We start from the raw sequence: 27768 nt of genomic DNA on the forward strand, positions 1-27768 counted from the left end.
GCTGTTGGGAAGGGCTGCTCGATTACTGCAGACTTGCAATGAGATAATATATCAGTTTAGTAAGAATAAAATGGAAATGAAGCTAGCGCAGGATCCTTTGTCCACAGGTGTTCCATCAGCCTGGGACCCTTCCCTGCTTTTTGCAACACTTGTTGGTTACTTCTGCTCTCAGAATCAACATGTCACCGCCCACACACAGTTGCCTTGTTATCCAAGATTTACTTAATGGCCCTCCAAACAGAGAGAGGATCTGCTGGCTGTCACCATGAAAAACCCGAGCAGAGAGCAGTCTCAACAAGAACAAATTATCTACTCCGTTTTGAGAAGATACATTTATGTATTTAAAAGAGAGGCAGAGACAGTGAGAGAGATGTTTTGTCTGCATGCTGCCTCTCAAGATGGGTGTCACAGCCAGCGCTATGCCAGGATCGAACCAGGAGCCAGGAACTTCATCTGGTGTGGGTATTGGGTCCAAATACTTGGAACATTTTCTATTGCTTTTCCAAGGCCACTAGCAGGTAGCTGGATCAGGAGTGGAGCAGCTAAGCTGTGAATCTGTGTCCATATGGGATGTTGGCATCGAAGGCAGTGGCTTTACTTGCTATGTCGCAGCACTAGAACCCCAGGTCAGCCGCATCTTTAAATAAAGAGAGATCTTTGATACCAACGCAAACTAATGCAATCCAATGATACCAATGCAATCCTCCCAGAGCTTGCAGTACTTAAGGTGCTTAGCATCCTAAAACTTTTCTTAGCGCTCATTACTTTTAACCGAAATTCTGTGAATAGTGAAAAATAATATTTCATAAACACATTTTTTTCTTAGCAATTTTGAAGAAATTCTGGGAAACTGAAAAGTTACCAAAAATCTATCAAAACCTTCGCTGGGTGTATATTTCTTGGCAAAGTTTCCTACTGGCTTTTATCCTTTTATTTAAAACTTTACAGCATTATATTAAAAGAGAATAGGTACTGTAAATATTTATGTGCTTGTATTATGTGGATATGCCTCAGCAATATGTTATCCAGTGCCAATCTGAAATATAACCAACATGAAAATAGAGCCATGTAGTCTCTGTATAAAAAAAAGAAGCTTGAGTCTTTAAAATTCTCTATTGCAGATTCATTGGAAATGTCAGTATTCGGTTCACATATCTCTATACTCTTAAGAATCATCAGCATTAAATTTATGAGTGTTTTTAGTTGGAAAGATTCTGCTGCTTAAAATTCAATTCAATCCCCTTGATCTGAGTTGAGGAATACTTATATTGTGTGCTTTTCCCATAGCTCTCCTTTATGTCCAATTTCCCATAATTAATTTAATCTTTACAATCCACAGTAGAGTGCAGCTCCCACCACTTCTCCACCTTCACCCAGGGACAATAACACAGAGAAAAACAGAGCCCAGGGACAAATTTTCTGTTTGCTCCCCGGGTGCTATTCCTCTGCCTCCAGAGAAAGTCTAGTACTATTCATGACTTTGTGGAGCTTTGAAAGCTGGCGAAATATGCCTTCACATGTAAATCCTGCGGCTGACAGTGAGCTGCCAAGAGCTCCCTGATGATAGGAAGAACACAAGAACAGACTGGCTTCCCTTCCAGGGCTGTGTGGCTTGGGAATGTTCATCAGAGATCCAGCTGCAGAAAAAGCACCAGCTTTGCCCAGAAAGCATAGGAACTAACACGGGCTTCCTTTTGGCTAGGTAAAAGAGATCATTGGCCAAAGCAATGAAACCCTTGTATGTGTCTTAGATTTGTGACTCATGACATTTATTATAAGTTATGCTATGACAAGACCACTCGGCTCTCCAAGGTACACTGTAGGAAACAGATGTGTCTGAGCAAATGAGAAACCATGGATTGATGATACAGTGCTTTGTTCATGCGTTTCCAAGTATAACTTTCCTAACACAAGACGAGATAATCATTAATTTCCAGGAAGAATCAACTTCTCATTGTATTAAGGATCTGCTTCTTAATGTGTTTCTTTCTGTTAAGCTCTGTGAGATCTCTTTGTAAAAGAAGTAGCAAGATTTACCCAGGTTTCCTTACAATAATCACTCCCAGTTTTACCTTACTGACACCAACTCTATCTTCCAACTGGGAAAGCTGCAGACTTTGACTTCCGTGGGAAACTTGGTTTTCATTACTTTGTTTTCAAATTTCAGGGATAGTGGCTGTTCTCTTCTGCGGAGTCACGCAGGCGCATTACACCTACAACAACCTGTCTTCCGATTCCAAGATAAGGACAAAACAGGTAAACGAAGACACATACTAAAGGTTTTGTGTAATGACTGTGTAATGATTCTGGCAGTGTACACGCAAAGAGTTTCTTTCGTAAAGGGAAAAAGCTTAAGGCTTCATTACAGATCGGATATTTATAGATTTTTTTTCCCCTTCCAGGATAACCATTAGCAATTCTCTTGGTAAGCAAAAATATAGCAGTCTCTCCCTCCCAGGAGATGTGGAGTACAGACTGTCAGTCCTGAAGATGAAAGGCCTATAGTCAGTAATAATTCACAGTCACTTACATCTAAAAGCATCATAAAGCATGCGGGATGGGGTAGTTACAGAGACGCAAGGAAATGAGGAAAATCAGGAAGTGATGTCTGGACTTCAATCAGTTACTTTTGCTTCCCAGTTGTTACACAAGCTGCTCCCTATGCCAAGGACACATGTGGTGGATACTTGTGTGTGCACACACACACACACATACACACATTTATCTCATAAATGGTTGCTCTGCAGCAACTCCATGCCAAGAACTGTGTTGGGTACTAGGAACGCAAAGACAGAGATTATGTAACCTTCTCTTTAAGGGCTTTTTCAAGTCCACTGATGATGAGAAATCTGTGTAATGAATGCCATGCCCACAGGATGCTAACACTGTGATGCAAATATCTGTAGGTAGCACTGAGAAGGATATTGCTTCATAATTTGAGTTGGGAGAGTCAGGAAAAAGTTTCTAGAGTGATGTCCAATCTGGACTTTGAACTATAAGTAGAAGTTAACTGGGTAAAGACTTGGAGTCCAGTGAGGGATGGAAGACAGCAGGAAGGACCTTTGATCCCAGGGAATCAGCATGGACAAAATGTCTTAGTGGATGGCTGAAGCTCTGTAAATAGTTCAGTATGGCTAGTAAAGGGGGCTACCACACAAAATGCTGTGTGGCATGGAGGCATGGGATCACAGACACAGCCGCAGGACTTAGGTACCTTGTGGAAGAGTGCAGACTTTATCCTAAAGGTAACGAAGACATCCATTGCCTCCTAGTTCTGGAGAGCAACTTATTGATAAGATTGATTCCTTCTGAGCCCTGAAAGGGAGAATCTGTCCTCTTTCCCTTTTTAAAATTTATATATAGATTTAAATTTTTGAATTATGTGTTACAATTTCATATAGACTGGGATTTCCCCCCAAACTCCCACCCCCCGACAGATTTTCCCCATTTTACTACAGTGGTATAATCCTTCATAAGGAATTATAATTCCATCAGTCTCTTATTTAAGTGTACCCCAACATTGCTGGTACAAAGTCAGACAGTCCAGCATCCCATTGTCTACACTTGTCCAACAGTTTCATTGGGAATCCATCTTTTGTCTGGAAGCAGGGATGCATGTTGCATTATACCTCCACCTCTGGATACGGTAGACCCCAGTACTCCATCATTATACATTTGCATAAGTGAGAAGCCATGGAGCAAGGTCAACCACCTGGAATGAGTTCTCAGATTTCCACCTGATTTTGGTGTTGCTTGCGTTGTAGATCTGTCATCCTGATCTCTGCTGTCACTTGGCAGGCATTCTCTTCCGCATGCCTGGGTACCTCCCCATGTCTCCGTTTTCTGAAGACACCAGCTGTAATGAGTAGTGACCTACCCCACTCCAATATGACCTCACCTTAATTGCTTCAGGAATAACCCTGTCTTACTAAAGTCTCATTCTAAGATACTAAGGACTAGAGTTTTAACATATAAATTGGACATAGTGGGTGGAAGATACAATTTGGCTTACCATTTGAAATTATTGGAGGATCTTAGAAATGCAATTTTAGAGAAATCATTCTGAGAGGCACAGTATCATGAGCAACAGGGCATCTGTATCAATTTGGCTCTTGCTGTGTAATAAACAACCACACAATCCAGTGGAACCCAGGTGTACCTACTTATCTATGGTCAACCTGCAGTTTCAGCCATTTGAAGCTGGGGATAATAATGAAGTTCATTCAATAATCTGAGAATTGTAAACTTTATCCCAGGCTAAGCTGGGCTGGAGCACCTTTGCCAGCACCATGCGCCTGTCCTTCTCCTGATAGAAGATCAAGACTCTGATTGTATTATACACCCCAGAAAGCCTGTTGACTGAGGAGTTGTATGAGTCAGCACAAAGTGTAGAGGTTGAGCAAGCCCATGATGCACAGTGGGAGAACACTGCAAAGTAATACTGCAAGAAGTGTGAGTCCAGGGAATGTGGAAGAACTGGACCGGGTGGTGGAATGTATCCCAAAATATGAATGCAAGTAGAGCAGCTGTATATGTCCAAGAGTCCTGAGAACATGTGATGTGGTGGTAAGAGTGGAGAAACCCAAAGTGACATCCAAGTGAAACCTAGAAATGGCCAGAAATTCCTAGATGGGAGCTATGGAAGGCTGCCTTGAATACTCCTCAAGTGTCCCCAGCTTTCATCCCTCCGTCATGCTCCAAGCTCAGCTCGACCCGACCCCATCTCTGCTCAGTCATCCTTCCCCTCTGCCTGTCACTGCAGACAGCTTCAGAGGAATCACAAAATGTGACTAACAGAAATTGTGAGGCCCCATGAATAAAACAGAAACAAATAGAACATATGGATACCAACTCCTTAGAAACCCCCGATCCAGAGTCACCTAGGATCCTTCTCATTACAGAGACAGCTGGGATCCTCCAGGGCTTGAAGGAAAATGTCTCAGGCTGTTTTTTCTGAGCCTCTTTCGGTCTTCTGAGCATTTGTATTCTGGGAGCTGGATCCTGTTTAGGAACTTGCACTTTTAAGTCGTGCTGTCTAGGCTGCTCTGCAGAACTTCAAAGACAACTGCTCTCCTGGTGAGACAGTAGCCCAGCACCTAAGGGAGACAAGCCAAGCCCAGGCCCCACAACCTTCTGCTCTCCCTCCATGCGGCTTGACAAGTGGTCCCTGCTGGGCTGCCAGGATCCATCCTACAGCACTCTCCTTTAAGGAAGCAGATTCTTACAAGTTCATTCTTTAATGTGTATGCTTTTTCCTCTTTGCCCTATAGCCATGCTTGCTGGGCATATGGATCACGGCAGATCAGAGCATAATGAAGACTAACTCCTGATTCAATCGTTTCCTCACTTGTTTTCTTTCTGTCACAGATTTTTTTTATAACAAATTTCTTTGTCCTCTCATAATATAGGCACACATAGTAGCTATACACAGTTATATGTGTGTATGTGTATATATGTGTGTGTTTATATATATAAAACCCATTCTTCAGTATATGGAATTTTAGTTCACCACTTTGAACGAAATAGAACAGAGCCCTCAGTCACATCTGTATCAATGCAGCAAGAGGAGTTCAAATGGCACAAAAGCAATTACAATTTGTAGAGAGTACTGAGGCAGGAAATACACAAGTGCTGCTGTGTCTTCCCCCAGACTGGGAAAGGCTTGGAAAATGTCTCCTGACATTGCTTGGTTGCAGGACACAGTGTCTCCTCTGCATCTTCCCACGGTGTCTTCACACTGACTATAGGGGATTCAGTCACACGTTCTCTTTGTCTCTAATCCCACAACCGTGTAAGAAGTCCAGAGAAAATCCTTGCAAATTAACTTTGTGTTGTAAAATCCGAGTGATATAATTTCCAAAGAGATTTTATTCATCAGCTGCATCTGTACCAGCTAACCAAATAGCCCTATTTCGATCTAAAGGCTCGTGATTAAAATAATATATCCTTTATAGCTTCAAGAATTACAGGGCATCTTTAAAACTGCATTTTCACTTTAAAATACATTTTGCAAATGATTATGGCCCTCTAGATGAAGATGAATTAATTTTTGCTCTCCTGTATGAAGACAACACCACTCTGTGTGAGGTGCAACGCAGCCTAATAGAGACACTGCGACGCTATTGCCCACGACAAAGATTGAAGCTTGAAACAGCACAGCATTCTACCAAAGAGTGGATGACACACGTGCCAATTCCTGTCCCTAGCATGGAGTGGTTCATTGCATCAGGATGGGCACTGCTGGTTCTGGAGATGGAAGGATCTATGAGTCCTGCCCTCCAGTGCCAGATTTTAAACATTGCTAAGAAATACTGCAGACGGACATAGGCACCCAGCAGTTGTAACCTAGTATTCTTACCCTAAGCCACCCAGCACACTGTGAGCCTCATAGCCTGAGTCCCAGCCTGCCTCCTGGCTTCTTCCTCTCTCTTCCCCTTACCCCCAGGCAGCCCTGTGCACTGGCTATCTAGGCCAAACTCCAGAAGATTCCATTAGCTGCCTTTACCCTGTCCGAAGCTGACTTGTGAAACCATGTGCTTCCATGCTTTTCCTTCTAACTAGAAGTTCTCCTTCCATTCCCACAATTTCCAATTAAAACTTAATTCCAGCAGAAACCAGTGGGCATATTATATAAATGCAAATAGCTAACATTTATTGTGCGTTAACATATATGAAGTACTTAGGTCATTTACTTTCTATGTACCTAAAAGATAGCTCTTATTACTGCTAATTACTTTGATTCATTGAACAATATTTTCTGAGAACTTAGTTCGTGACAGCCACTGTTCAAGGTGCTTGGGATGTAACAGTAAGTAAAAATATTCCCAATAAAAGATCACTTTATGGTAATTAAAATGAATTAGCAAAATATATGGTGTGCTTAGGGTAAGTCATAAAGCCAATAATAAGGTATGGAAAGCTAAGAATGTGCGTGGAGGCAGCCTTGAACTTTTAGATAAGGTGGTGACTGAAGGCCCCAGTGAGAAGGAGACACTTAAAAGAAACAGGAGAGAGGATTGTGTGGACATTTAGGACAGAACTTCCAAGAAACTGACAGTGACAAACACAAAGGTTCCCTGGGACAGGAAGACTACTGTGGCTATGTCAGAATGAACCATGGGAGAGTATGAGAGACAGAATCAGTGCACTGACGATGGGCAGCTCGCAGAGCCTACGCTGTGCTGGGCAACCCCAGGAACTCTCAAGGACATTCTAGTACATGGTATTATTTAGGTAGAGTCAGTAGCATAGAGATGTTATTGAAAACATTTGGTCAGATGAAAGGAGTTAGGGAGGTGGGAAGGTCTATAAACTAAGCTGGGAAATTCTCTAACATTAAAGTGGTCGAAACTGGCAAGGGAGACTGGGTAGGGAAAAAGAAATGCTGAAAAATAAGATTTCTGAGTAGTCTGAGAAAAAAATGTGTTCCAAGATGGTGACTAGTTGCCCAATATTGCTGAAATCTCAAGTTAAGAATAATGTGAGTGTCACCAGTGACACTGCTAACCAGGCTGATGGTGTGACTGCAATAGGTTCAAGGGAATGGGAGGGAAGAACTGGAAAGCATTGTGGGTTGATGAGTCTTTCCAAAGGAGTTTTTCTTTGAAGAGGAGCAATGAAGTGAGAGCTAGAGGAAGTACCTCCTATGTTGATAGGAATGATGCAATAAAGATGATGTGTTAGAGGATTCGCCATAGCTTTTAAGTGACATATTTGAAATGTACATGTTCTGATTTTTATGGTTCAAATTATTCTTTCTCTTTTTAAATATTTTTCATTAGTAGATGGATAATGCAATTCTGGGTCTTAACAATACTGTGTCCATCAAACCTTGAATGGATGGATCAAAGAGCAAATGTTGGTCTTCTTTGTTATATTTTTAGCTAATTCATATCATTAGTCATTTATCTTATGTTCAATTCCATCACCTTGGAAAATGGACTGATACTCAGTGTATTTTAGTTTTTCCCTAAGTGAGTTAACAGGCTGGAGTGGACATAGATGTTTTCCGGCATTCCCTTTTGAAAAGCCAGCTTCTATGCCGAGCATTTATGGGCAAACAAAGACATCTTCATTATGGCACATTCTTTCCAGATGTTTATTTTATTTTTACTCTTTTCTTCAGATGATATTTTTAGTGTTTATCACCATTGAATGGAAAACAGCAAAGCAAATCCAAATTTGAATTCCCAATAAAAACTAGACAATGGGAGCCAGATTGGATGTTCCATGCATGACTTGGTAAGACAGTGCATGAACAGGAACCAGAATATGAGAAAGACAAGATGATATGGTAGGACTGTCTGAGCCGGGAAATCCGTTTGCTTTTTCCATTTCTGCCACTCTTGGTCAGGCCTTGCGTAAGCAATTTTGTCATCTATAAAATGAGTGATTGACCTAAATGAGTAGTTTTTTTTCCCCCTTATGCTTCTTCACTTGAAAGGCAAGGACAAAAAGAAGCAGAGAGTTCACCCCCACCACACACACTGAATTATTTTCCAAATACCCTCAACAGCCAGGGCATGCCAGAGGGGAAGCTGGGAGCTTGGAATTCAAACTGTGTCTCCCAAATGGGTGATATTCAAATACATGAGCCACGACCTGCATATTTGCAGGAAGCCAAAATTAGGAGTGCAGCAGGGACTCACTGCCAGGCAGTATCTAAACGCACAAAACCCTTGCCTGTAAATGAGGAGTTTCTGAGGATCATATTCTGCAACTGATTCCCTGGTCTTTGACAGAGTTTAAGATCCGTGTCTCTGTCCTTTTGGGACCACTTGCTTAGAGTCTGCAATGCATGAGGTTGAGAAGAGGGATCAGAACTGGCTGTTGGTCTTGAGAGAAGATGGATTGGTAGAGAATTTAAATATTTTAATATCAGTTTCAAGGATGAAGTGGTCAAACCTCACATGGCAGTGAAGCTGCCAAGAGCTACAGATTTCTTCCTGGAAAAAAACTTTCATTTGCCAAGTGAGCAACTGCAATGGCTTTTACTAGGATCACCTGAGTGCTGACAGTGGACCTGCTACTGGGTCTCTTGGGGCAACTGAAGGGCTTTCCAATTTCTTAATCCAAGCATGGACTGAGGGAGTAAGAAGCACTTCAGTGGGTGCGTGGCAGGCCCCAGGTGGGCAAACAGAGAGCAAAGCAAATAGCAAGTGGCTCTTGATCTTAGGAGTCCTCTTGTTACAGGACACACAGACACACGTCCCTGTACATGTGTGTCCTGTACTGTCCTCACATGGCTAGTCAGCAACCTTATGTGGCCAATGTTCACTTGAAAGGATGCACTCTCAGGTCATCTGTAGATGTCCTGGGGAGGGTGCAAGCAGAGAAAGCGCAGTGCTGGCAGAGTCCAGTGCGTCCTATGCAACAGGCAGATACCACACCCTGGCTTGGACCCCAGGCTGCCTTGGGGAAGTAAGCATCGGGGAGAGAGGAGCGAGCCTGTGGGAGAGAGCTGAAAGCTAGAGAATTGAATTGAGGTGGGTCATTTACTGTCTTGGTGTAGAGAACTTCATCCTGCAATACTGGAACTTTCTTAAGGCCAAGGGCAGGCAATGATTATCAGACTCTGCCCTACAAGAATAGCCTTGATAGCTAATAAGGAAAGCCGAACGAGGTTCTTCTAGAATTAACAGTGTTCTTCTCTGTGTTACAGTTTTAAGGGTTAGTTAAGAGAAAATCTGATAATTACCTTGCAGGACATCAATCTTAATCCTCACTGCATTGCTTTTTAACATATTCCTTACATATTGGGCCAGGCATGGTAGCCTAGCAGATAAAATCTTCTCTTTAACCCACCAGGATCCCATAAGGGTGCCAGTTCTTATCTCAGCTGCCCCACTTCCCATCCAGCTCCCTGCTTGTGGCCTGGGAAAGCAGTCAAGGATGGCTCCCAAAGCCTTGGGACCCTGCACCCCGGTGGGAAACCCAGAACAAGCTCCTGACTCCTGGCTTCAGCTTGGTTCAACTATGGCCATTGCACTCACTTGGGGAGTAAATCATCGGACTGAAGATCTTCCTCTCTGTCTCTCCTCCTCTCTGTATGTCTGACTTTGCAATAAAAATAAATACATCTTCAAAAAGCAAAAACTAAAACTAAAATATATTTCTTACATCAATAATATTTAAATTTAACCTTCTGTGCTTTTAAATATGTGTATACTCAAGATTTATTTTATTTATGTATGTATTTATTTACTTACTTACCTATTTATTTGAAAAGCGGAGTCACAGACAGGGAGGAAGTGGAAGAGAGAGGAAACTCCATCTGCTGTTTTACTTGCCCAATAGCAGGAATAGCCTGGTCCAAGGATGGTCCGGGACAAAAACAAGAGCCCCGAACTCCATTTGTTTCTCCCACACAGGTGACAATGGGCCAACTTCTTAGGACATTGTCCTCTGCTTTCTCACGTATATGAGCAGGGAGCTGTATTCGAATCAGAACAGACAGGATGGATATTCTCTGATATGGGATGCCAAGCGGTGGCCTAAGCCACTGTACCACAACACCACTAAATGTATTTTTAGCCTATATAATTTCTTAGGATATATGAGGGCTCTATGGAAAGTTTATGGAAATTTATCATTTGAATTCACCTTAAATCTAACAGCTCAATAAATTCTTCCTGAATTCATAAATAAGGAATGAATGGTGACCATTAACATTCTGAGATAAAAAGTAAAAAGGAGAAACAATATGTACTAATTAGTGGTTTTATTTAATTCTTTAATGATGCATTACTTTCAATTTAATGAGTTGGATGCATAAGGCAAATGTCTCAGCTACTCCCGAGATATGGAAAGATCAGGTACAATTGTGTTACGCTAGGAGTTTCCTGTAGTGTGTCTCTGCTTTATTGATTTGCATCACAGTGGCTTTTGATTATGGGTTTGTGCATTTTTTCCCCATCACTTTGGACAAAAGCAGGCACGTTCCAGCCCGCTTACCTGTTCTAAGGCCAGTGGAGGAAGAATGTCACGAGCAACAATGGCCCTGCCTCCTGGCTTCGAGAGGATCAAAGATAGCTTCATAAAGCTTAGAATTGCCTTCATTTTCTGCTCTAATTACATTTCTTTTGTCAAGTTTCCTACCACTCTTCTTCTTCCCTTCATTCAAAGTACCTTTAAAAAATACCATCCGAGAAGGGTTGAATTTATAAATGATGGCAAAGTGTTGAAATTTCTCCTTAGCTGAGCCGGTGATTCTTTTCAATGAAACCCATTATATTATATAAAGGACATTTCGTAGTTCAGCTAATAAGTGTTCCCTTTTAAATGCTAATGAGAGTGGAGCTCCCATATCAGGGCAAGAACACACTGTACTTTCTGTGCCCGAAAAGAATCATTGTCTGTGAACCCCTCATTGGGAAGCTTCTTACCCCACCAGCCAAGTGGCGTTGTAGTGTGTGTCATAGACAACGTCCTGGCACCCTTAAAGGCTGTGGGCACTGAGATGGGGGGGAGATTTAATAAAGTAAGAAATGAACCACGCCTCCCCTTAAACACTGTTCATGTAAAATGTTTTCTCTGACAATCTGTATTAGTCTCTTAATTACATGTCTGTTTACCACAGCGACAACCTGCAGTTGGGAATTGCAAGACAAAAAAGTGCCAAGTTAGGTGAGATTGTGAAGATAAACTTGTAAGCTTAGCATTTTATTGGAAGAATCAAAGGTGCAAGGGAGTTTGATGACTTAGAGACGAGGAGCCATTTCTGTAGCCCAGGGGCCAAACTGGACATGTGTCGGTGCACAAGGAATAGGCACCATGATGCAAAACCAACGCAGCACGCATGTCTCAAAACATTTGGTGTGTTTGTTACCTATTGCTGTGCAACAAATTAACCTCAAATTTAGCAGCTTAAAGAACTTTGTATTATCATTTCGTAGAGCTTTCGAAAGCCTTGGAATTCAGAAGTGTCAGCTTCTGGCTCAGCATCTCCTAGAAGGTTACTGCCAAGCTGTTGGGCAGGGCTTCAGGACTTGGCTGAGGGTGAAAAATCCGCTCCAAGATGCTCACTCACACAGCTATTGGCAGGAGGCTGCAATTCCTTAGCATGTGTTTTCCGTGGCCTGCTCAGGATGTCCTCATGAGGAGGAGGCTAACTTCCCCCAGTGTCGGTGAAACCAGAGGAGCCAGCAGCAAAGAATGCCTTTTGTGATATAGACCCTAAAGTTAGCACTTCTACTTCTGCCGTGTTCTCTTAGAATCTGTTGATTAAGAGTCTCCCACATAGGGTTGAAGAATTCAGTTCTGCCTTTTGATGGGAGAACTATCAATGCATTGGTAGACATTTGTTTAAAATTTACTAACAAGCCTGTACCATTTCAGGAACAACTGTTTGATAACTCAATTTATTGTGTGGTTGAATATTTAAGCTTTCTTCTTTAGTCATTTTGGCTGTATATACAACTCTCCAGAACCTTCTCTTCTCTTCTCTTCTCTTCTCTTCTCTTCTCTTCTCTTCTCTTCTCTTCTCTTCTCTTCTCTTCTCTTCTCTTCTCTTCTCTTCTCTTCTCTCTATCTAAAACATATATATGTTGCTGTTGTTATTATCAACACTTTGGGTCTTCCTTATAGGTGATGGGGACTCAACCACTTGAGCCGTGATAGGCTCCTCCCAGGGTCTCTACTGGCAGAAAGCCAGAATCAGGAGCTGGGTTGGCTCTTGATCCCTGCTACTATGCTGTGAGGCACTTAACCACTTAACCACTAGGCCAAATGTCTGCCCCCACAACTCCAGTTTTTTCATTTATGGAACCTCGCATATTCTGCTAGTCATTCCTGCTATTTCTCTCTCTTCCTTTTATTGCTCACCCATTCTTTCTCCCTTTAGACTCCTTTCCCTTCCCCGTCCCCTTCAATGGCAAACAACGAGCCTTGAAGAAACATTGTCCCTGTCGACCACCACCCTCCCCTCTTTGTCCCTTTCCTGCTTTAAGTCTGCACTCAGAGGGTCCTCACAGGTAGAGCCTTCTCAGTCTTCACCACGGTGCGGGTGCTATCTCACTTGCCGTTCTCTCTACCTTGTGGCTGGTGTTTGCCTCTAGCTGGCCACTGCTGGCTTTGCTCAGAGTCCATCACTGTCCTGTGCAGCGATGGTGACTGGCTGCTGCTGCTCGGAGACCTTTGTGTCTGCCCAGGGGACAACATCTTAGCGATCTGGAGCGATCCCCTTTGAATTTCATGCTCACAGATTTCTGAATCCTTCTGGTAATTTTTGTCTTTTACCCCTCAAACCCACGGAGTTACTTCTTTCTAAGAGTTCTTCTAAATCTTAATTCTGTTTACTGCTTCCCCAAAATAATGGCTTTGTATTTTCCAATTATAAAAAGCGTAATTCCTCATTTCTCTCTCTCCCTCACTTTCTGCTCATCTCCTCTCCTATCCTTTCTTTCCTTCTCTCCTTTCCTCTTTACTGCCTCCCTCTCCTCTCAATCTTCTTCTTATTCCATTACTGTTAGTGGAAAAAATAGCATTGTCATTGCTTGGGTGTCAACATGTGAATGTATATGATCCATGCCCTTCAAGGCATGGAACTGATTCAATACGTAGTGAAAAAAAATTCTGAATATAATTTAAGGAATCAGATGGCCTAGTCTCTGCTTTGATGACACTTAAGACAGATGGTTGGCCATTATTACCTTAGAATTCCCAAGAATGGCAATGGCATAACCCCCTCTAACAGCCCATTACCGTTTTATCACACAGCTCGATAGGTTCAGGTATGAAGAGCCACAGTCTCATAATGGCATTTCGGGATGATAAATGGAAATTGCTATAATTTTCTAGTCACTTTAATTAAATTTTATTGATGCAGCACAGAGAACATCAAGGTTGAATATGTGTGCCCCTGAGTGTGTGTTTGTTAAAGAAGATTGCCAAATCTGAGGATGCTGTCTCCTTGAGATCTTTTTTTCGGAGAAAATTCTCATAGAGGAGAGACTAAATTCCTTCAAGAAGTACAGCTTAAAAATCCAAAGAGTCCCATCTGTGGAGATCCAAAGTAGTCCCTGAGCAAAGTACCAGAAGGAGAAATCTAACAAGTGAAAATAACTCATTTTACCAAAGTCATTCCGTAAAATTATTATGGGTTCTTTTGTAAAAGAGCTTGATTGGAATCTGCAGTGACCAGTCTGTTCTTGAGAGAGAGAGAAGACCCGTTAGAAAGGAACCACTTTCACAGTGAACACGCCAGTAACTTGCTATTGGTGATGGATTTTTCCCGTTGATTTCAAACTGTTATAAAAAAAAAGTATCTTTTCCCTTTTTACACTATGGCTGAATTTGCTCAAATTACATTTAAAGGATAAATGGGAAGAGGAAGAAAATGTGATCAAAAGTAAAGGAATTCTTTTGGCAAAGAATGCCTAATCGCATCCTAACTGTTGTGGCTTCCTGAATTCAGAACCAATGCATAAACTAAGAATGAGCAGTTTCCATATTCTGAGTTCTGACACAGCAAATTTCCACAAGTTCTGTGGGCAGTATCAAGGGTCTTCCCTAGAAAGACATCTTAACAAAGAAACAATATTTTAACAGTTTATGCTCTTACGCAGTTGTTCTCAAATGGTCATCTTCGGGCTGCTGTCATAGTCAATTTTTTTATGATATTGTTGCACTCATGTTTGGTGTAAATTAGTAATTTACAAGGACCTCCTCCCCCCCAAAATCACTGTATCTCCTCTCTGTGTGGACTTACTTGATTTGGAGTTTGTTTCTGTAGCATCAGGTCGCAGTCTGTAGGGTCTTTTTTTATTTTTTTGGTTTTGTGCACATCATTTAGAGACAAAACAAGTCTGATAACAGCTCACTCTCCAGGGAAAAGATGATTTCAAGGGAACGTTTCTTCCATGGTGGATGGGTTTTTTTCTAGAACACAGTTATATCAGCCTGGAGAATAAGGTGAGTCCTTGGTTGCAATATTTTAAACTCAGGTGATCCTAAGAGGCAACCAGAGTTGCTAAGATTCTATCAGTTGGCAGTTGGCAGTTCAGGTGGGTTTTCATCTAGCAAATCAGTTCTTCTAAGAGCTCCAAGGGGGAAGCACATGCTTATGTGTTTGGGACATAGGCTGTCAAACCACATGGCATAATGGAACCACCCAGAGACACATGGTTCCTTCCCAAGAGATTCTGACTGAATTGACACTGGATGTGCACAGGTGCATGAATACCAATGACCAAGGGTACGTTGAAGTTGCTTAGAAAGGAACCCTATAAAGTTCCCACACAGTTAAGAGAAAAGGAAACTGCAAATGACTTTTAAACATTAGAGAGGGAGTTCTTCCATTTTCTGGTTCACTTCCCGAATAACCTCATTAGCCAGGACTGGGCCAACGCAAAGCTAGAACTCAAGGAGCTCTATTCAGGTCGTCCACATGTGTGTCCAGGGCCCAAGTACTTGAGCCATCCTCTGCTGCCTTTTTACATGCAGTGACAAGAGCTGAATTCAAAGCAGAGTTACACAGACTTGAGTCAGCATTCTGAAATAGGGTGTGAAAACAGTGTTTTAACTCAACCACATCACTTGTAAATGATTGTATGTTTTGGATGCATGGTTGAAGACAAAGAGATGAAGATTTGGTTATCTTATAAATGTATTTATATTCAAAGGTGGGACATTCTGAGACATCCCCCAAATAAATATCCCCAGAGTCCATTCTCACCTGAGGCTTACAAAGGGAGGTTTCATTTTAGATTCATAGATTCATTGTAGTAGTCATAGCATATAACAGTGTAATACCACACACACACACAAACACATACAATGGGAGTCTGCTTTCACTTAATTTTACCTTTGACTTGGTAAAATGCAGATGTGACTAATATTCACTGATTATTGAATGGATGACATTCACTGTTTATTGCAGATTATTAAAAGTTGGTAGATAAATCCTATGACAGTGATCAGTGTACCAGACAGAACAAGCAGTGATCTACTCAAGAGGAAACCACACTGCAGAGAGAATGAGAAATGTATGTGGGATTGCACAAGTCAACAGAGGTCTTGGGAAAGTTCATGGGACATGAACTATGAAAAAAACCTAGGATTGAAAAATCTGCTTATACCCAAATAAACATATCTTTAACTCCATGTTCTATAAACTTTTAAAGTATGGGTGAGGATAATGGAGTTGGAAATAATCCCAAGTCCAGCTCTTTTCTCATCTCGCTAATAATTTTTTCCATCCTTAGTTCATGAATCAAAAATATCTCACAGCTTCAGCCTCTTTTCCACTGTCAGTTTCCCATAGTAGTTTCTAGAAGGCACATTCTGTGCAGTACGCTTGGAAATCTGGTGAACATGGTTTCTTTTCTCTTTTTTCTTTCTTTTCTTGTTTTTTTTTCAGCATAATTTCTATAGGTTCCTGTGCTTATCCATTCTTTATTTTTTTAAAGATTTGTTTATTTTTATTGAATAGTCAGAGATACAGAAAGAGAGACAGACAGACAGAAAGATATTCCATTTGCTGGTTCACTCCCAAAGTGGCCACAACGGCCAAAGCTGAGCCTATCCAAAGCCAGAAACTCTTCTGGGTCTCCCATGCAGGTGCAAAGTCCCAAGGCTTTGAGCAGTCTTCTACTGCTTTCCCAGGATACAAGCATGGAGCTAGATAGGATGTGTGGCCCATATGGGATCCCAGCAGGTACAAGGTGAGGACTTTAGCTACTAGACTACCACACCAGGCCCATACTTATCTTTTCTATGGATAATGTAAGGGAAGAAAATTTGCATACTTTTTCCATCTAAAATTAGATGGAGCCCCTATAACTAATATCCTGTGACCTAGGAAATTGAAGTGAGGTCTCTAATTTCACAGTGGGGGAAGTTGCTTCTTTTCATTGATTGTGTTTCTGACTAGTCTTTTCCACCATGTAGGAGGTAAGAGGTAACGTGTCTGTCTCTTAGAGGCAATGGCTTGAACATTATTCACAACTGTGCAAAAAATGAAGCATGTATATATAATTAAGTGAAAGCATGTAGGTAGAAGAATCAAGTATGTATTTAAAGTTATAATCTACATACAAATATGTATGTGTGTATTTGTATAAGGAGTCTTAACAATCTTTAACAATCTCAAGACCTTTCATCTTAGAATAAGATAAATGCCACATCCTCACCCAACAACATCATCATTGTATTGTAAGTTACAGGTACTTAAAACCCCCCTTCAGCATGAGGAACACATTCAGCTACTTGGTAATAGATACAATGAATCCTTTTTCTCCAAAAACACATTGCACTGCTTAATTTCAAGTAAATCATACAGTGTTTTGCTAAACCAATCCTCCCCACCCAAAAAAGGTATATAAATGAATGGATTATCTCCAGCTGGTACCACTGCCTTCCACTGGCAGAATATGATGGAACACAACTCAATCTTCACTGTCTGCCATTCACATTTATCTCTTTGTTCAGACACCATATGTGCTGGTGGATTTCATTTCACAGAAAGTATCACAATTTTCACGACAGGAAAAACAAGTAGTTTAAGTTGCCTTAAAAATTTGCTCCAATCTGTATATTCATCAATGACTTCGTTTTACTTTGATTTGAGATATATATACAAAACCCTTGAAGTTATTGATTCTTTCTAGAATGTTTTCTTTGGTTAAGGATTCTCATGATTTAAGTGGTGGCCAACAGGAGATGGCCATCAGATCTGCTTTTAAAGGCGGGATGGTTTCATCTCCATTGTGAACTGGAGCATTCTGATGATATACCATCAAAGTTACTTTTTCTGTCACTTTTGAAATGCTTCAACTCCGGAATTTTATTTGAAAAGAAAATACTTGATGTTAAATTGTATCAGATGTTTTCCATGATGCCATAAAGCGCAGTGACTGCTTTTAATCTTTTTTTTTTTTTTTAAGAAAAAACAGTAGGTGTACCTGTAGCTCCCCAGTGAATTCAGTCACAGCCACAATTCACAATGATCTCAGGACAAACTGAACATGTTTATCCCAAATATATTTTCCTGTTCCTGTTGTACAGAATCCTGACTTGTCACCGACTTTTCCAGCTAAGCCACTACTTGCTTAATAGAGCAGTTGTGAAATCTGCCCATCAGCACTCTGAGCTCGGATGGGGCGCTTGAGCTCTGTTCCAGCTCCGCTCCGCTGCCACTTGCTCTGTAACCCAAACGTCCTAAAGCATCACATGGGACGGGATGGGGATCTGTGTGCTGACAAAACATGCCCTCTGCATCCTGACAGGGTCATTGCCAGCCCCAGAGTGAGCAGCCCCTGGGGCCCTGGCAGGCATCCAGCACAGGGCACTCTGGCCCCAAACACCACCACAGGAGCACCACACTTCAAGGTTGCCCATCGTAAGGAAGCTCAAAGCAGTCACATGTCACTGTCAATCATGCCTTATCAAGTTGCACTTTACTCTCACACTTTGTCCTAAAGGACTGGAGTGATGATTAGGCATGTAGCTCTGAAGAGAAGAAGTTACACAATTTAAAATTATGTTAGAATTTGTTTCCAAAATACACAGAGTGCCAATAAATCATTTCTGTTTATTTTTTTTTACTTCTATTTTTCCTGATTCATAAAACATTATCATCTTTTGATTACCATGAGTTGGTCTTAAATTTTAAGCTATCATCTGATATCTGAATTAATTTTCAGTATGTAAAATATGGACTTTCATCCAATAAATGTAACTGTTTGTAAGTGGAATCTGGGAAAAGTGATTATTCTACTTACCTTTTACCATGTGAAGTCTTTAATGAAAGAAAGCATTTGCTATAGCTTTGTGAATTGCTCCAGCTTGCAAGATAGGACTCAATGTATCCATAGGTGTTTATGCTGGAAATTGCATTATATTTTACACTGTAGATTAGGTGGGCTAAGCCCAGACATTTATTACATTATAAGAGAGATCTGTATTATGACTCTTTAAAAATATGTACATAATAGTTCTCCATAAATGTCCACCTCATTAATAAAAATACCATTCTATTTCATCTTCAGAGAACTTTCCCTGACAGACACATTCCCAATGGTGACCTGCTTGAGTTCTTTTTCTCTCTCTGAGTCATGCTTGTCAAAATGTGTCTACCTTCGAGTGATGATGTGTGATATTTAAAGATGCTTCACAGTTATGCATCAGGAACACAACGAAGGCCAGCTGGCTAGGTTTCCCAGGTGCAGGGCTCCTCTCCCGGACAACTTCTACCTGTCTAGCTTCACTCTGCATTTTCCCAGATGTTAGTGTGCGCTCCCTTTCCAAGACATCTTTTACTGGGTTGAATCTGTGACTTTCTGAATTCCTAACTTTTGGCACCATGCCTCCCTGAAGCCAGAACATGCAGGTATTGAATTCTCTCTGTCTCAAGGCAGGTCTTCTTAACAACCTTAACGTCTAAGGAGTAAGTCAGGAAGCAGAACAAGCATTGATGACGCAATTACTGGGTTCTTCTGTCTGAATTTGCTCATCTCCTTGTGTGTGCCATTGGAGCAGGGCTCCAGGTTGCCTGAGAGCTAGAGTGTCAGCCCTGTGACAGTAGGGGCTTGGTCTGGTTTGTTCACTGTTGTATTGCATGCTCACTGTATGTTTGTCGAGGCGAATGATTGAGTTTCCATTGTCTTGTCTGTGAAGACCCAGACCCTACCCTGGAGAAGAGTGAATAAAATCCACAGATTCCTGCTGTCATCGGAGCCTGAGGGACTTAAGCCTTCTGAAAGAGCGATGTGATCCCCAGGATTCTACAACAAGGCGTTGGGTTAGTTGGGAAACTCAGAGCTGAAGTTCTTGACAAGATGCACATTTCACCTGAGGCCTAAATTGCTACTGGATTGATCAAGCCAAAGGCCCCAGGGAAAAATGGGAGCATCTGAAGGCAGAGGCCTCATCACCAAGGTCAGCCTGGTTCATCCAAGACACTATAAAATCCTGGCAATCCCAGTGAGATTGCCTAAGTGAAGTGTAAGCCAGAACAGGTAGAAATACCCTATGCATATAGACATGCATGTAGGAGGGAGCTATAAGAAACCCTGGCACTCAAACTGGGCCCTGGGCACTAGACTTTTTAAAGGGGAGACAGACGCCCAGCAGTTTCTGAACAGCTTCCAGGCCTGATCATGAATTCCTTATTGCCTTTTTCTCTTTACGTCTCATGCTTTTCATTAAAATTCAACCAATTCACAAGTTTGTCAAATAAAATTTAAGTTTCCCTGCTCAGAAGTGATGACTGTCAGAGGTCGGTATATGCGTTTATGCTTGCCGAATTTTTCTACACATAGACTTGAAATAGAAATGTGATTCTATCACACATTAATAGTTCTCAAAAATTTTTGATTATAGGAGTACTTTAAGCTTTGGAAATTACTGGGGTCCCTGTAGAACTTTGGCTTGTGTAAATTGTGTCCAGTAAGTGCTAGAGACAGCCGGAGCCAGCCCCCAGCTTCACGTGAAGTGTGAGCTAGAAATCTGGCGTAGTGGGAATATTTATATCATGGGATCAGTCAACCGCACCAAGCAGGGCTTTCCTGCTCTTCCAAGACTACCGGTTTCTAAATCATTTATTAGTGTATCACTGATGCTACATATCAATATTTATCAGATTTGAAATTTAAAATGAACATTTTAGAAATATCAGGTAATCCACTTTGAAATAACAATAACAAGCTCATTGCACATTAACATAAACAGAGGTTTTTGTTTAAAGGTTTGCAAATCTCCTTGATATCTACTTCAAAAGATGACAGCTCTATTTCTGTATGTGTTTCTTGCATTCAACCTATTGCAGTCTTACATGTGATGCAGTCTCTGGAAACCTCTGCCCTGTACTCAAGGGAAAGGGAGAATGGACACCATAGAAAATGTCACAGCAAAATTTTGAAAATTATGTCATGGGCTGTTACAACAGGTTTCAGGAAGCCCCAGGGGTCGCTGGATTATACAGAGAAAACTCCCTACACGTAAAACTCTATTCTTTGCTTTTTTACCTTTTCCCTTTTCTTTACTCTTTTTTAAAAAAACTTATTGTGCAAAGGACCATGATGAAGATCCACATCATTAAAATGAGATACATGTTGTGTATGGTGAATAATAATTATCTAGACCATCTGACTTTGTTGGCATCCACTATTTCTCTTAATTTATGCAGGCATCAAACCATACAGAGAATAGGAGAATAAAGAGGAGATGAAAAGCAACTCGTTGAGTTTGGATAGATTTCTTCTTTACTAAAGATCTTTGACTTGTGTGTTTGTTTCACAGTAAGATGGAGAGAGAAGGGTTTTCATCTGGTAGTTCACTTCCCAAATGCCTATAACAGCTGATACTGGGCTCCACTGAAGCACGAGCTAAGAACTCAGTCCAGTCATCCCGCATTGGGGGGACAGGAATCTAAGGACTCAAACCATCCTATGGAACGCATTTGATGGAAATTTAGAGTCAGAAGGCAGCGCCAGGCACTGAACCCAACCACTCCCATGAGGGATGCAGGCAACTTAACCCTAGGCTAAATAATCCACTCCTCTAATGACTCCCAAGTCAGGCTCCCTGTATCTTGCTTGATTTAGTGCCACTTTGAGTAGGTGGACACATTGTGTGACTCACGGTTTGATCTTTATTCCTTCATCTTAATCCCTAGTGCCAAAGACACAAAATCACATAAGGAAAATTTAGCTGCCTTAACCACGATCTTTGGCAAGTTAGAAGCAAAGATTGGAATAGAGAAGCTTTTGAGATGTGGCCTTCTTTCTTCACAAAGGAAGCTCTGGAGCACGTATGAGTGGTAGCAGGATACCCAAAGAGGAGGCATGAGGTGACGAGCCGAATCACTCATAAATGGAAACAACCAGAACTTCTAGTTTGTGGCACTAGAATCTACCAGAATCACCAATAAGTAGAATGGCAGGGATTAAGTCAGCCTTCAAGCATCTGTTTTTATGTAATAATGCACATAACTAGTGTGACCATACATGTTAATTTTTATGTTGGATTTTTTTTTTTTTGCACACTAAAATACAGAGTCATGATTATATCTTGAAGTTCAAGGTTTGGATCAATGATGGCGCTGTCTTATTCCATGAAATAAAATTTTAAATGAAAAAAAGTATATAGGGACATAGGAAATTGCCAATTGGCGTTATGGGAATTTTGCAATGGGTTCAGATACAGTGGCTACCAGTTTGGAGCTGGTTGATTAGATCAGAGCACAGGTGCACCCCTTCACAGCTGCCGATTCCTGCCTCTCTCCCCTGTAGGTTAGGCCAACTACAGGAATATTTTTCAAAATTTTAGAAAGTTGTGTGTTCCATTTGCCATCTGGTCAAGGTCTTCCCTCGATTACTCAGTCACAATATTTGACTGACCAATATGATTCATGCGCTTATCATGCATTCTTATTTATTAGTCTCAGCCCTCTAAGCTCCTCAAAGGCAGATAATCATCCCCTTCTTCCAGCACAGTGCACATTACAAACTCAATGAATACAGGCTGAAATAAACTAAACCCAAGCCAAGGCTGCGGGCTGCCCTGCCGAGCATCCAATGACAGGTGAAGCATGGGTCACGCTCCAGGCAGGCACTCCCTGAGTTCCTCAGCCCCATGCCTTCCCACCTGGAGCCACAGGCAGTGGCCTCTCTTCCTTCATCTGGAATTCAGAAGCAAAACGAGACATTCTTCTCAGACTTTTCTTTTGCTGAATCTGTTAGTAATACAGCATTAGACACGGCACCCAATTTTTCTAATCTGCTTGTGAATTCTTCTTTTTTTAAGGTATGTGCCTGCAACCTTACACACTACCAATACTCTAAAGTTAATGCAAAGCTTTGCCCTCTGCCTTCTCCTTCTCTCCCTGGAAGCCTGTACTGATGGTATAAGAATGCTGAGAATGGAAAACGATGACTTCTAGAAGTTTACTTCAATTTCCTCAAGAATTAAAATGCGCTCTTTTCATGGGTTCGGATCACTCAATATAAAAAAATCATTCAAATAAACAAGACTGGAGTTGTTGAGATTCGCCTGCCCAACCTTCCATGGGATGGCACTCCCTAAACATGGCTTCATGGTGTCCTTGCTTGATCCAGACAGCTAGAGAGGACTGCATCTCAATGATGGTTAAAAACTTGTTGGTAGAAATGGAGCCAAAATGCTTCAGATGGATAAAGACATCCTTTGGGTCTTTGTCAAAACCCAAAACGAACTTGGGCTTTTACTTTCTTGTGATTCGGGAAGTAAGAGGTTGGTTTCTTTCTAGAAGGACAGTCCCCAATCCGCGCCCCCCCCACCCCAAACCATCTAGTTCTTCTTCAGAGCCTCTGAGTCTCTGACCTCAGACCCCCTAGGGCAGGGTTCTTAGAAACTCTGCACCTTGTCTGACCCTATCTCCTCTTGCGTGGTCCTGGTTCCTTCCTCATCTGAGGCTGGGCCCGTGCCCCTTCATTCCTTCCTGCTGTCTCCTGCACTTGCTGGCCTCTCATTTCCATATATTCCTGGTACTGCTTCTATGAGCCATGACAAGACCAATCGAAAGATCAAGAAGTTCTTCACTTATCGTGGTGTCCCTTGCCTGGCACACTGAGAGTTCTTAGGTCATACTCACCATTTTTTCTCTCTCTTGAGCTACAGGGACAAGCATATCCAAAACCAAGTTTGTGAATGGAAGGTGCCTTCCTTTCCCGAGTCCCCTCCTAGCCATGCTAAGCTTTTTTTACTACATGGAACCACGTGCGCTATGTGAGTCAGACAATCCTGTGCTAAACTTAGTAGTCTCCTTTTTGAAGAGGTCCCTGCCCTCGTGCTGAAGGTGAGCCACCAGCCAGGTCAGCAGGAGACTGAGGGACTACGACCAGGAAGTGGGGACTTCAGTGCTACAATGGGAAGACATCGCAGCGCAACACACTGAAACTAGCTGGTCACCCTGCTTAATCCACTATAGTCAGTCTCTACTTTCTGTTCTCTCAAATTTCCTAAATGTGCACGGAAGAAAAATCTCCAACTCATATAAAAATGTAATAATCATTAAGATTTATTGAGAGCATTCCAAGTACAAGTGCCTGGGTTAATTGATTTGGCCCTTCAAATAATTTGTAATTCTTCCAATTGGGCTTATCTCCACTTTACTGAATTGCAACAGGAGCCATAGAAAGGCAGTCAGCGGGCTGAGGTCCCAGAGCCTGCAGTTGGGAAGTGGGGGAGCTGCACACAGAAAGATAAACTTATGATCAGGGCTCCAAATAGGAAGCCTGCTTCTGCCTCGGGTGCATGTGGCAGCAATGCCTGCACACAGGTATCGTCCTCAGGGGAAAAGCAATGGGAATGTGTCCTCCGTTCCTCTCTGGCTCAGGTCTACCTCCTTCTCCTCTCACCTCTGTGTGCCATCTGTCTACTTGCAGCTACAGCCAGTTAGGTGCCACAGCTCAGTTCCAGCCTGCTGGCCATCACTTGTCTTGAGCCAGGTGTGGCCCTTGACATGAGGTGCTACTATAAACCTGCCACTCCCCTTTGTCCTGGCCACTGCTGCCTGCAAAGCAATCGCATCTGTGGTCCCTGCAGCTCCTTGGCTCTGCTCTCATTGCTGACAGCTCAGTGGGGGGAAGGTGAGGCCCAGGGAGAGAGGTAGGCTTGTCTCGGAGGTCAGGAGTAAGACACAAATGCCATGCCACATAGCTTGGCTTTTATTTTACAGACTGTCAGCAGTCAGCTAAGATTTCCAAGCAGTGGCATGAGGCCATCTGTGTTCTAGAAAGATAAGATGAAAGATGACCAAAGCAGGGTGTCTACAGAACTCTCTTCATTATAAACGACATGACCAAATTAGGTGCAGTACTGCTAAATGTATACTGGGTGGCACCAACACAGCTAGTCAGTGAAATGAAGAAAAATCAACCTAGCCCTTCAGCCTTGTGCTATGTTATCTAATTTTCACTCTCCTGAACCAACAGAAAATTCTAAACATCAGTCATTAAGCTTTGTTATCTGCCAATTAAACACCTTGGCAACCTAGGAGCCTCTTCTACGCTCAAATATTTAAAACGTTAACATTTCTTAAGCTTATGGTGACACTTTGAAGGGAACAGTGGGATGCATTACATGCTGTCTGCGGAAAATAGCAAAAAGAGGAAACCAGAATGCAAACATGAAATCTACAGGAAAGGTAATGAGATGCTGTTAAATCAGCATTTCTACAAGCCTGTGGATTGCAAGTCTTTGCATCTAAATCTAAATGGAGAGCATTTCAGAGCAAGAGATGTGAAAAATCTACTCACAGTAGGAAAGATAACTTCCCAAATAACCCTGATCCGTTCAGCATAACAGGTCTGTTTAAAATGAAAACACCAGTTATCCATGTGTATATTCCTGGGTCCCCAGGGCTCCCCAAGGCTTGAGTCCCAAAGGAAGCGTGATATATTTTTCAACACATAAGATAACATAGACTTTGCCCTGAAATCTCCTTTTATGCCTGGATAAGGTCAGGCTCCTTACAATGACTGCCAACTCCTAATATTTCAGAGACTGTCTACACTAATATCTTTCAAAGCCCCAAATGCTGGCAAGAAATGAAAATTGTTTTTGAATCAGCTTCAAGAATTAATATTAGAGAATGGGAGGTTTCTCTTCTCCACAAATTGAATACGAATAAATAGTCCTCTGAAATGGAATTGTTTGCTGGAGCTAAGTACAGCCTGAAAAGCCAGGGTACAGTGGAGCTGGGGAGAGATAATGCAGGGGATACGGGGAGTCCCCCTTCTCTGATATTATGGGTAGGTCTGATTGTGCAAGTCTGCTTTACATAGGCAAGAAGTAACTATGTTAGCTTGGAATGCCATTGGAAGCAGCTGGGCTCATGAGGTGGTAATAACCTCTTTTCTCCAATTATCGAATGCCTGCCTATAGCCTGCTCCTGAGCAGGAACTGCTCATGTCCTCACTGCTCTGACACGAGGGACAGGGGCAGGAGACGGGGGGCAGGGCAGGAACTTAGCTATACAGATCCACAAATGGCTTTGTTCCTTGGAGCCAAGCACCCACTTACACCCACCCACACCCACCCCCACACACAGAGATACACACACAAGCGATTTTTTCCTTGTGGCTCATCCAGGCACCTGCTTTGTCCACCCTCTACCCCAAACAAGTAGATGTGATTTCAGGGCTTAGTTACCCCTTGTGAGTTGAAATGACCCAAATAACAAAGTTACCTGCCAAAAGCTTTTAGTCATGGTTTTGATTTAGTTCATTTTTCTTTGCAGTCACACACATACACACACACACACACACACACACACACACACACACACACACACACACACACAAGCACACAATTCAAATAGTGTACCAGGGCATGTAAAACAGATGAGACCAGAGAAAATCCTGCTACCTAAAGGCGATCACCAAAGCTGCTAGGATTTTGGCATTTTTCCCTTGCAGTCATCCTAGTGTTTTAACTAAGTCAAGAAGAAACTATAGGCATGCAATTTAGTGGCCCGTATTATCTGTCTGACAGTTACAATGCAAGTATTTCCCCATCCACTCTAATTTCTCTTTCTTCTGGCATGTGGGACAAGTTAATATAGCTAGAGATGCCATCTGCTTGTCTTCTTATGGCTTTGATCATTTCATTCTTCCTTACTTGTCTATAAATTTAAAGCAGATATCAGGAAATTCCTAGATACTATCTAAACGAGGGAATATGATTTTTTTTTCAAAAAAAGATTTATGTCATTTCTTTGAAAGGCAGAGAGGTGGAGACACACCGACATTTCTTTTCCATCTGCTGGTTCACTCCCCAATTGGCTGCAAAGGCCGGGGTTGGACCAGGCTCATGCCAGGAACCAGGAACTTCCTCCAGGTCTCCCACATGAGTGACAGAGGCTCAAGCACTTGGGCCATCTTCTGCTGCTTTTCCAAGTGCATTGGCAGGGAGCTGAATCAGAAGCGGAGCGGCTGGAACTCAAGTAGCACTCACATGGGGTGCTGGCGTTACATACAGCCACTTCACCCATTGTACCGCATCACCAGCTCTGGGATTATGCTTGAAGAAGGGAGAATGTTCATCAACACCCGTAGGCTCACAAACGGGGCTCATTGTTGTGACGACATTTGAATGCTGGTTCACAGAGACTCACAGAGCGAAGGGAGCCTTGGGAAGCCTTGGAGCGTGACATCCACATGCTCCCTTAGCATCCTCAAGGTGGCATCCATCACTAGGCAACCAGAGCCAGATTTGTTACTGGGCACGTGCCACTTTGTTGCTGCGCGATCCTGAATATGTCACCTACCCTCCCTGAGACTGAGGTCTCATCTAGAAAAATGAGGAAAATAAGATCTAGCTCAGAGTGGGCCACCAGTTACCTCCAATCATTGCTCCCTGGAGCCTGGTCATCTTTTTTCACAATGACATCTGTTCAAGTCTGGATCAGATTATTTTATTTGAGAATGTTTATTTGAAAAGCAGAGTCACACACACACACGCACACACACACAGGCACGCACACGCACACACACACGGAGAGAAAGAGAAATGGGGGAGAGAGAGAAAGAACATCCATCTGTTGGTTCACTCACAAATAGGCACAGTAGCTGGGGCTGAGCCAAGCTGAAGCCAGGAGCCTGAAACATCACCTGTGTCTTCTTTATGGGTGACAGGGTCCCACATCCCTGGACCATCCTGCACTGCTTTGGGAGGCACGTTAGCTAGGAGCTGGACTGCAAGTGATGCAGCTGGGTCTCAAGCCAGCATCGCAGGCAGCAGCTTAGCACACTGTGCCAGCATGCTAGCCCCATGTTTAGGTCAATTTAA

At 42.3% G+C, this 27768-nt stretch overlaps 1 protein-coding gene across 1 annotated transcript in view; it reads left to right on the forward strand.

The window, feature by feature from the left end:
* The window catches only part of LOC121167675 (sodium/hydrogen exchanger 9-like), a 557393-nt gene that overhangs the window by 275454 nt on the left and 254171 nt on the right, over positions 1-27768 (forward strand). Inside the window, exon 9 of the mRNA XM_040997226.1 lies at positions 2168-2256. Coding sequence (XP_040853160.1) covers positions 2168-2256 — 89 coding nt within the window. The remainder of the gene's footprint in view (positions 1-2167; positions 2257-27768) is intronic.

The sequence above is a fragment of the Ochotona curzoniae genome, unplaced genomic scaffold, assembly GCF_017591425.1.
Source record: "Ochotona curzoniae isolate NIBS_2020 unplaced genomic scaffold, NIBS_Ocur_1.0 patch422, whole genome shotgun sequence".
Lineage (NCBI taxonomy): Eukaryota > Metazoa > Chordata > Mammalia > Lagomorpha > Ochotonidae > Ochotona > Ochotona curzoniae.